The 9,945-nt window shown below is 51.3% G+C and overlaps 1 protein-coding gene across 2 annotated transcripts in view; it reads left to right on the top strand.

Moving 5' to 3' along the window:
* The window catches only part of ONECUT3 (one cut homeobox 3), a 29,308-nt gene extending 21,536 nt beyond the window's left edge, over positions 1 to 7,772 (top strand). For both annotated transcript variants that reach the window (XM_058821177.1, XM_058821176.1), the window contains one exon: positions 7,480 to 7,772. In XM_058821177.1, the coding sequence (XP_058677160.1) occupies positions 7,480 to 7,772 (293 nt within the window). The remainder of the gene's footprint in view (positions 1 to 7,479) is intronic.
* Positions 7,773 to 9,945: the final 2,173 nt, after the last annotated feature.

Raw genomic sequence — 9,945 nt, forward strand, 5'->3', positions numbered from 1 at the left:
GGATCCAGCTCAGCTGGATCAGAGCTGCTCCCTGGGCTGAGGAACCGAAATCTCGATGAGGGAAGGGAAGGGAAGGGAAGGGAAGGGAAGGGAAGGGAAGGGAAGGGAAGGGAAGGGAAGGGAAGGGAAGGGAAGGGAAGGGAAGGGAAGGGAAGGGAAGGGAAGGGAAGGGAAGGGAAGGGAAGGGAAGGGAAGGGAAGGGAAGGGAAGGGAAGGGAAGGGAAGGGAAGGGAAGGGAAGGGAAGGGAAGGGAAGGGAAGGGAAGGGTGAAAAACGCCAATCACTTGTTTTTAAAATTTTAAAAGTTTGATATTGATAAAATGGTTATAAAAATAGTAATATAATTAGAGTAATAATGATTTTGGACGATTTGGATTAGGACAATATGAGACAATTAAAACAAAGAGTAACAGACATCCAGGTACCTTTTTCTGGGCAGCATAAGCCCAAAACAGGACAGTTAACAGAGGATTAACCCTTAAAAACAATAACCTGTTGCATATTCATACATCTCATACATGATGCATAAATTCCATTCAAACACAGGATTCTGTCTGGTCAGTGTCAGCTTCTTCCTCTTAATCCTAACGGTGTCTTCGTGGATGAGCAAGGCGGGAAGAAGTTCGTTTCTTCTGATAATGGGGCAATAAATTCTCTTTCTCTGAAAGATTCAGGTGTCCTGTGGCTGCCATCCCAGTGTGTCCTCTCTTTAAAAAAAGTATCTTACATAGCATAGTTTCTATTTTAACATTTTGTTATAACCGAAAACTATATTTACCACACTAGTTAAGGAAATTAATAGACCATCACTTTCTAATATAAAATTCATTTTATGGAGGCTGGGGAATCCCAGGAATGGGCACTGCAGGGCAGGCTCTGCAGGTCATTCCATGGTTGGCACTGTGAGAAGTGATACTCACTTCCAAAAAAATGATACTCTCTTCCAAAAATTTAAAAAGTTTATTAAAATCTTATCAAAAATACAACAGCAGACTGAACAGAGAAAATATTACAGCACCTGAAGCAGGGTATTTTTCCCACCATGTGTTCACCCATGCAACAGAAATTTTGCCATTTAACCCTTTTGTTCCTCCCAAAGTTCTATCCATGAACTCCTTCTTTGCTGTCCAGTGGTGGAATTCACTTCCTTAAATCCTGATTGGAGCTCAGGTGCTGCCATAGTGACAATCCCACCCTCCCAAATGTCCCAAACCCAGAGCACCCCTGATAACAGCACAAAAGGGGTAAAACACAACTATAAATCTATAAAACTTCTCTTAACAAATATACAGGATATTTGCCTTTTAATTGTGAGAGCCAACCATGGGATTACTCCTCTATCCCACCACCCCTGTGCCTTTCAGGAAAAGAAAAAAGGCAAAAAGCAAGTTGAGGTTTGATTTTTGAGCACTTTTCCTTTGTTCTGTTCTGTCAGCATTGTGTTCTCCCAGCTGGAGAAGATCTGAATTTCTGCTGGAGACCCCAATTTGTGACAAATCTCTTTTTTCCTGCAGTACAAAGAGAAATCAAACCAAGCTCTCAGAGCTGCCCCAGCACCCAGGCAGCCCCACTGGACCAGAAGATTTCTGGTTTGGAGATAAAGCTCCCTGGTCTCTGCTCCAGCCTGGGGGAGCAGACACCACGAGGTTCATTCATGAGATTCATTCTGGGCTCATCCAGCTCTTTGCTCAGAGCTGAATTTCCAAAAACCTCCCAGAGCAGGTGGGGGCTGAACCAGCAACACCCAGCCCCTCCTCTGGGAATGGAGGGACATCACAGAGCCATGGAATTAAGGCTGGAAAGAGCTCTTGGATCAAGGACAACCACCAACCCAGCCCCACTGCCATGTCCCCTGCTAAACCATGTCCCCAGGTGCCACATCCACACAGTTTTGGAACGCTTCCAGGGATGGTGACTCCACCATTTCCCTGGGCAACCTTTCCCATGGAGAAATTTTCCCTAATATCCAATCTAAACCTCCCCTGGTGCAACTGGAGGTCATTTCCTTCTGTCATTGGTTACTTGGGAGGAGAGACTGACCCTCACCTGGCTCCAGCCTCCTTTCAGACCTCTCTGCCCCTTCAAGGAGAGGGGGAAACTGAGGCACTCCAGGGGCTGGGCCCATCTAGACAGCACAGAGAGCAGCCAGCTTTGCTCAGGGCCTTTTCCCACCAGTGGAATCAGCCTGTTGGATTAGACCCTTTTCTGACCCAGAGATGGGGTAACTGAGAGGTGTTTTAAAAGCTTTTATTCCAATTTCAGTCTCATGAGAAGGGTGAGACAATACAGATGGTATTATTCACACCATCACGATCACAAGCCAGCTATTTCCTAATTACAATTTATTATAAACATTTCTTGGCCTATCAGCTTTAGCCACACCATGCTGTAGATGCCTTAAAGCCAATCATCCAAAATTACCCCCTCGTGGGTCCCAAAACAACGCATATTTCAGAGTTCTATTTCTCCAAAGTATCCACTCTTATTTGCAAGGCCACCCTTTGAAACTTTCTAGTTCCATTTCTATCTCAGCAATGTCTGTCCTATTCCATGGTGTTTCTAAATCAGCATTTCTTATCTCCAGGTTTGCATACAGGTGCACACTGGGTGAGCCTTCTGCCAGGCTTGGAGAAATTTCTGTAAATCCATTTCCCACATCAGCCCATCCCACCTTTGCACCAGGGCAACCTGTCCCCACCTGGCAACCACACCCAGGTTCCCCCTCTCCATCCCTTCCTCCACCTCCCTCTGAGCCCATAAATGCTCCTCAGTCCTCTTCCACCCCTGCGAGATGATTTGACAAGGAGAAAAAGAGAGAAACCGGTGGGTTTTGTGCAGAATTTCCCCCCCCACCCCAACCTTGCTTACAGCCGGCTTGCTCGCTCTGAAAGCCCCTGGCTGTCTTTTGTGATTTCAACAAATCACCAGCACTTAAGCAAAGTGGGCAGAAAATTACAGGTTGTATTGCAAGTGAATGGAGAGGGAAGAGCACGCTGGGGCCGAAAAGCAGAGGTTTGCTGGTATAATAGAGCAAGCAGGGTCTGACAGGCTGTGGGAGCCTGCAAAGCCATCAGGTATTAGTTTAATGCTTGGCGGGGTTCACGCTGCGAGGCATAATCGCAGTTCCTGAGCAGCAGCCATTTGATTGTCTCCATTATGTCCCCTCTGAAATGATTTGGGAGATGTTTTGCTCGGAGCTGTCAAGGTGAAGTCAAGGAAAACGCGATGCCTCTGACATGAGGCTCCGGGAGGCAGAAACCCTGGGCAGAGCCTCTGGGGAGGAGGAGAGGATGTTTCTGCCTTTTGGAGCTCTTTCCTCCTGCTTTCCCTGCCCGAGGTTCCTCCTTGTCTTTGCTCCCTGTTGTTTTTTCTGCAGCTGGGTCAGAGCTGCCTCAGGGATGGGATGTTTGGATTGTGTGCCCGGTGTGTGGAGGGATCTGTCACCAACCTCATCCCACTGCACCTGCCAACCCCCCTTGTCACTTCTGGGCTCCTTGGTTGGGTTTGGAGGGCATGAAATGAGCTGGGGAGGGGCTGAGAGAGGAGAAAACCCCAGTGTGGGTGAGCCCAACCCTTTATTGGCCAACAGAGCCATGGGAGACGGGAATATCCTGAGCTGGAAGGGACTCACAGGGATCATCAGCCCAAACCTTGTCCCTGCACAGCCACCCCAACAACCCCACCCTGAGCACCTCTGAGAGCTCCTGGAGCTCAGCTTTGGGGCTGGGACAATTGGTCCTGGTACTGCCAGGGCCCTCTATGCCCCAAGAGGAGCAGGATGACCCCTGTCCTTTGGGAACACATGCAGAGTCAGGGGTGGAAATGTCACCATCCCCACAGCCAAGCCCAGAGAGCCAGGAAGGACATGATGGAAAAACATTAAGCCAAGGTTGGACTGTTTGGATCTTAGAACTTGGGGGAAAAAGGGATTTTGGAGCACAAAGAAAATACCTGACCCACATCTGGTGTGGGTGAGAGGCAGAGCTGTGCCCCTGGCTGTTGTATTCACAGGGAATGCCTGATGAAGGCAGGAATGATGAATCTGACTCCATGTTCTCAGAAGGCTCATTTATTACTTGATAATAGTATATTATATTAAAGAATACTATACTAAAGAATACAGAAAGGATACAGACAGAATGCTAAAAGGATAATAATGAAAATTTGCGACTCTTTCCAGAGTCTCAACACAGCTTGGCTCCAATTGGCCAAAGAGTGAAAACAACTCACAGCAGAACCCAATGAAAGAATCACCTGTGGGTAAACAATCTCCAAACACATCCCACATGTGAGCACAACACAGGAGAAGCAAACAAGATAAGAATTGTTTTCCTTTTCTCTGAGGCTTCTCAGCTCCCCAGGAGAAAAATCCTGAGCGAAGGGAATTTTTCCAGAGAATGTGAATGCCACACCTGGCTGCCCCTCGTCCCTGGCTGCCTGTGGGGACGTGGGGACAGCCAGCAGCAGGCTGCCTGGGAAAGCAGCACCCAGGGGATGGGGAATGGGAAAAAGATCCTCCGTGGAGGGGTTGATGGCTGCCGTAAATAGATCTGAGCAGCGCCGGCATCGATCGCTGCTGCGCGGAGCTGTAATTAGATTGAGCTGGGGAGAGGGAGTGGGGCTGTGTCAGCAGAAAGGGAAATTAATAAATAAACAAACCAGCACAGGAAATGGGGGATGTGGCAGTGCAAGCCAAAAATAACCCAAACTGGAAAAAATAACCCAAACTAGCAAAAATAAATAACCCAAACTAGCAGGGGCGAGGAGCAGGATGTCACCTGTGCCTGGACAATGGCACTGCTGCCACTGCAGGAGCACAGTTGTACCCTGGTGGTTTGTGTTTGCCTCGGAGCTCGGAGTTATTGATGGGAGACTGGGGTGTAATAATCACTGCTAAAAAAGGAATGGGAGGGTGGAAAGCTGAGAGGCTGGACCCTGGGCTGGATGTGCAGCATGGTGTGGGAGTGGGTGGCAGCAGAAAGAGAGCAAGAGGACAGACTGGATGGCCAGGGTGACAGCTGGGTCACATCTCCCATCCACATGGAGACATTCCCAGGGCCATCCTGCAGGGCAGAACCCCTGTGAGTGGAGAGTGAGGAGCCCACCCTGGACACAGGAGGAGCTGAGCATGCCAGGGGTGCTGGGAGGGCTTGGGGTGGGTGGGCTTGGGGCACAAGTGTGGGGGGAGTGTTTCTGTTTGTTGTTTGGCTTGGGGGGACATTTGGGGTGGGTTCTTTTTAAAAATTCATGTCTGGGGGGAAAAAGTCAAATTTTCTATAAAGGCTTTTTTTTGTTTGTTCTTTTTGCAAGCATCTGATGGTCATAGGGTAGGTTTCCACATTCTCTGCTGGCTGTTTGAGTAAGGTACCACTGGGACAGGGTCCCCTGGCATCACTCAGTGTCCCTTTGTCCCTAAGGATGGTGGTGTGCAGCCAAACCTGCCTGGGGAGGGGGAGAAGGGGAGGGGAAAGTTCTCCACGGCTTTACCAGGAGAAAGTTCTCAACTGCCTTTACCGGGGGAAGATTCTCCACTGGCTTTACCAGAGGAGGATTCTCCACTGGCTTTACTGGGGGAAGATTCTCCACTGGCTTTACCAATGGAAGATTCTCCACTGGCTTTACCAATGGAAGGTTCTCCACTGGCTTTACCAATGGAAGATTCTCCACTGGCTTTACCAGGGGAAGGTTCTCCACTGGCTTTACCAATGGAAGGTTCTCCACTGGCTTTACCAGGGAAGGTTCTCCACTGGCTTTACCAATGGAAGGTTCTCCACTGGCTTTACCAGGGCTGGCTGGTTTCTTGGTGTCCAGCTTGGTGCCTCCCATGCCCTGCCCAGTGGGAGCAGAGCTGGTGGCTCCCAGCACGGCGTGGGGACAGGGCCAGCACTGAGCCCAGCAGCTGGGACACAGAGCTCAATCTGCTGCATAAATTGTGTCCCTCAGTGAGCTCCAGATTTCCTCAGCTCTGGGTGGAAGGGGTGGATCTCATCCCTCTCTCACAGTTCAAGGTGATGGGAAGAGGGCTGGTAGTTGAGGAAGCTGAGCAACTACAGGAGGAGGAGATTGTTTATCTTCCAGTGAGGAAGAAATTATTCCAAACAGCTACTCCTGAGTTACACATTGCCTCCCCTGTGGCTGTGGAGGTGTGTTTGGAGAGCAGGGAGGGGTTCAGCCCAAGGGAAATGCCTGTCCTGTGCCCCTGCAGCATCTTGGCCCCTCCGAGCTCTGTGCTTGGAGCTGGGAACTGCTTTGAGCCTCCAGGCCAAAGAGGCTCCTGCAAGTGCCAAGCTGAAATCTGACACCCAGACAGCAAATGTCTCAAGGGACCCTGAAAAATCCTTCAGAAAATCTGAACCAAGAAACCCCAAAGGTAAAAATTGCTGCTGCCCCAGGCAAGAGCAGGACTGCCTTTGGGAAGTCTTGAGCCCACAGTTTGATCTCTCTTTTCTGAGCTTCCCAGGAGGAAATGCTTTGTCCCCAGCCCAGCAGGGTCAGATCCATGCCCTGCCTTGCCCATGGCATCTCAGGTTCCTGCAGTTCTATGTCTGGCTGAGTCCCTGAGCACCCAGATCAAACCTGACAGCTTCAGGGTCAGCTCTGCTTTGAGCAGGGACTGGATCAGCCATGTCCACCATTTTACAGTTTTCTAGGAAAATATCATAGCAAAGGTCCCCTTTCCACCAACACTGTGCTTGATATCCCCACAATTAAAATTCATATATTTATTTATTTTACTCCCTCTCTGCCCTCATGCAGAGTGCTGGGGTCAGGGGCGCTTTCCTGGCTTCCCCCTGTGGCAGCCCCTCTGTGCTGACCTTTGCCTCCTGCCAAACCTGTAGGGAAAGCTTTTAATTCAATGCTGACAGATGTGCCAGAGGATCTGGTAGCAAAGGCACACAGGGGAGACAGAATTTCCTGGAGCCTCCAGTGATTCTGAGAGGAAAACCCTTCCCAGAGCAGGTGGATCCATGATGGGTCTGTCCAAGCTGATGTTGTGGGATTAAGGCTGCAGAGGGACCTTTCCATAATGTCCCTGTCCCCTGCATTTCTGAGCTGGCTGCTGGATGTGGTGGCCAGGAGCCACTGGTTCCCTGAGTCTTCCAGGGACATTCCCAGGGGTGATGAGGAGTTAGACCACGCTGAGCGAGGCCGAAGGATAACCCCCAGAATTTAGGGCTGAATCCCAATAGCCAGTCTGTGGGAACAGAGCAGTCCAGGGCTCTCCTCTAGCCCAGGGTCAGCTGGAGATGCTGAGACTTTCCCTGAGCTTCCCTCAGGCTTTTGTCACCCTGGTGCCACAAGAGGCCATTGTCCCTTCTCAGCAGGCTCAGGGAGGAAGAGGAGGGAGCGGTGGGACACAAACCAGCGAATTCCTGGCGGGAAGGGCCTGGATTTTGGGAGGCAGCCTGGATTTTGCAAGCAGGCCAGGGTGGGGGAGCCCAGATTAACATCCCTGTTCTCTCTTTTGAACGTGCCCAGCCTGCAAACGCAAGGAGCAGGAGCAGCAGAAGGACCGGAGCCTGCAGCCCAAGAAGCAGCGCTTGGTCTTCACGGACCTGCAGCGCCGCACCCTGATCGCCATCTTCAAGGAGAACAAGCGCCCGTCCAAGGAGATGCAGATGACCATCTCCCAGCAGCTGGGGCTGGAGCTCAACACCGTCAGCAACTTCTTCATGAACGCCCGCCGGCGCTGCATGAACCGCTGGCAGGAGGAGCCCGGCGCCAACCCCGGCGTCCCCTCGTCGTCTACAAGCACTTTCTCCAAAGCATGATGTCCCCCAGCCCTCCCTGCCCCTTCCTGGGTGTCCCTCTCATGACAAAGCCAACCCCAGACTCACACACACACATGGCCTGGGTGGGGTGGGTGCTTTTGGGGTGGGTTTGGGAGCCTGCAAACCCTCAGCTGGGTGTCAGCCATGGACGTGGGCCTGGGGACACCTCCTGCTGCCACCTCCTGCTGTCACCTCCTGCCAGCTTGTGGAGCAGGGACAGGGTTTGTGACCAGGTCAGCTCCATCCCCAGGTTTGGGATGGAGGGAGGAGCAGGGCTCTGTCTGGAAGGAAGTATCCCTGGTCCTTGGGGATCACAGAGCCTCGTCTCCCCCTGTCCATGAAGGTTTTTGGGGAGAGGGGCCCGTCCTGACCTCTTCACCAGCCCTGATCTCTGTCACAGCCACCCTTGTGGCTCCCACAGGGGACGGGTGGAGGTGGGAGTGACTCAAGAAGTGGTGTCACAGGCTGGGCTCTGGCACAGCCCCACTGCACCAGGGCCAGACCTGAGGGCTGAGCAGGGGAAGTTCTCCTGGCATGCCTGGAGGGCTCCTTGGCACTGCCAGCTCTCTGATTGCTGGAGGTTTTCCCCTGCTCAGGTGCAGTGTGTTCCCCAAGGCAGCCAGACCCTCTGTGCCACCACAATGTGGCACTTCTATCCCTTGAGGGTTTTGGAAACCTGGCTGAGGACACCCCTGTACCCCCCATTCCCTCTATGGGCATCCTCCTCCGATCCCCCCGGACACCCCCAGGAGCACCCACACCCCAGAGCCCCCCAGAGCCCCCCACCCACGAGAGTCCCCCTGTCCCAGATCCCTCCCAGAGCAGCTCCACGGTGAAGGAGTCCCCTCCTGCCTCCACGGACCCGAGCACCCCTTTCCAGGGGACCCCCGCTGCCCCAGCAGGTCAGAGAAGCACATTTTAGCTACAGAAATCGGGTATTTAAAATAACAATTGTTGGAGAGGAGACGGGAGGAGAGACTCGGAGCGAAGGATCTGATCTTTCCCGGTGACTGGCTCCACCTTTCACCTCTGGATTTCTGGTTCACTTTTCGGCTGAGGAATGGACACGGACCAAGCAGATTTGTTGGCTTTGCCTCTCACCCCATCCACCCCTCGACACACACACTCTTGCCCCCTCCCATCCCTCCTCTTCATCTCTGTTACCAAAGAAATTACAAAAACCAAAAACGCAACAACAACGACAACCAAAAAAACTTTCCCTCCGGCGAACCAACGTTGGTGCACGGTGGGAAAAGAAAAATCCGAGGGATCTGGTGGCGAAATCCAGCCCTGGGTGTGAGAAGGGGGAAAAATTCCCCAACAAGATTGAAAGGGAAAAAAACCCAACCCTCCCCCCCAAAAAAAGGAATAACAACACAAACCACAACCAAACAAGCTCAACAAAGACCGGCAACTTACCAAAAAAGACACCAGATTTTTTTTTTTTTTTTTTGTGCCAATTAACAACCTGCCTTAAACGTGAATTTCTGGAGCAATGGTACTTAGCTTCAAAGGGATCGTTTCCTCCGAGCTCTCGATGGTGACTTGTGCCATATAAAAAAGCAATCACGAGGCCAAACCCTTACAATCAGCCCTCTCCCAGCCCCCCGAGGGTTCCTTACAGGAGCAAGAGGTGCCACTGGGGACAGGGAAGGGCTGGGAGAGGCTTGGGGATGAAGAAGGAGGCAAGGTCCCCTTCTTCCCCCATCAGTTGGGGAAAAAAAATCCTCCAAAACCAACCATTAACCAAAAAAAACCAAGAAAGGGACACTCTTGAATTTATGCGGGTAAAAAGTACCATCTGTGTTCTATGGTTTCTTCGATTCACTTTACTTTGAGAGTGATCAGTTGTGTCACAGGAAGGCACCTTGTTGAAAAGAAGGAAAGAAAAAAGAAAAGAAATGAAAAGAAAAGGGTATGTGTTCACCAAAAAAAAAAAAAACCAAAACCAAAAAACAAACAAGCACCCCCAAAAAAAAAAAAAGGAGAAAAGAAAGGACAAAAGAATGAAGAGAGAAAGAAAACAGCCCTGCACACGAAGCCCTGAGCAGGCAGGGTCAGAGGACGTCTTGAACCAAAGAGCTCCGGGGTAGGTGGGCGGTGGAGGGGCTGGGGGTGTCAGGCTGGACACGGTGACCCCAAACTGACCAACACTGCTGGACAGAGGGCGGGA

Source organism: Ammospiza caudacuta, chromosome 28 (assembly GCF_027887145.1).
Source record: "Ammospiza caudacuta isolate bAmmCau1 chromosome 28, bAmmCau1.pri, whole genome shotgun sequence".
NCBI lineage: Eukaryota > Metazoa > Chordata > Aves > Passeriformes > Passerellidae > Ammospiza > Ammospiza caudacuta.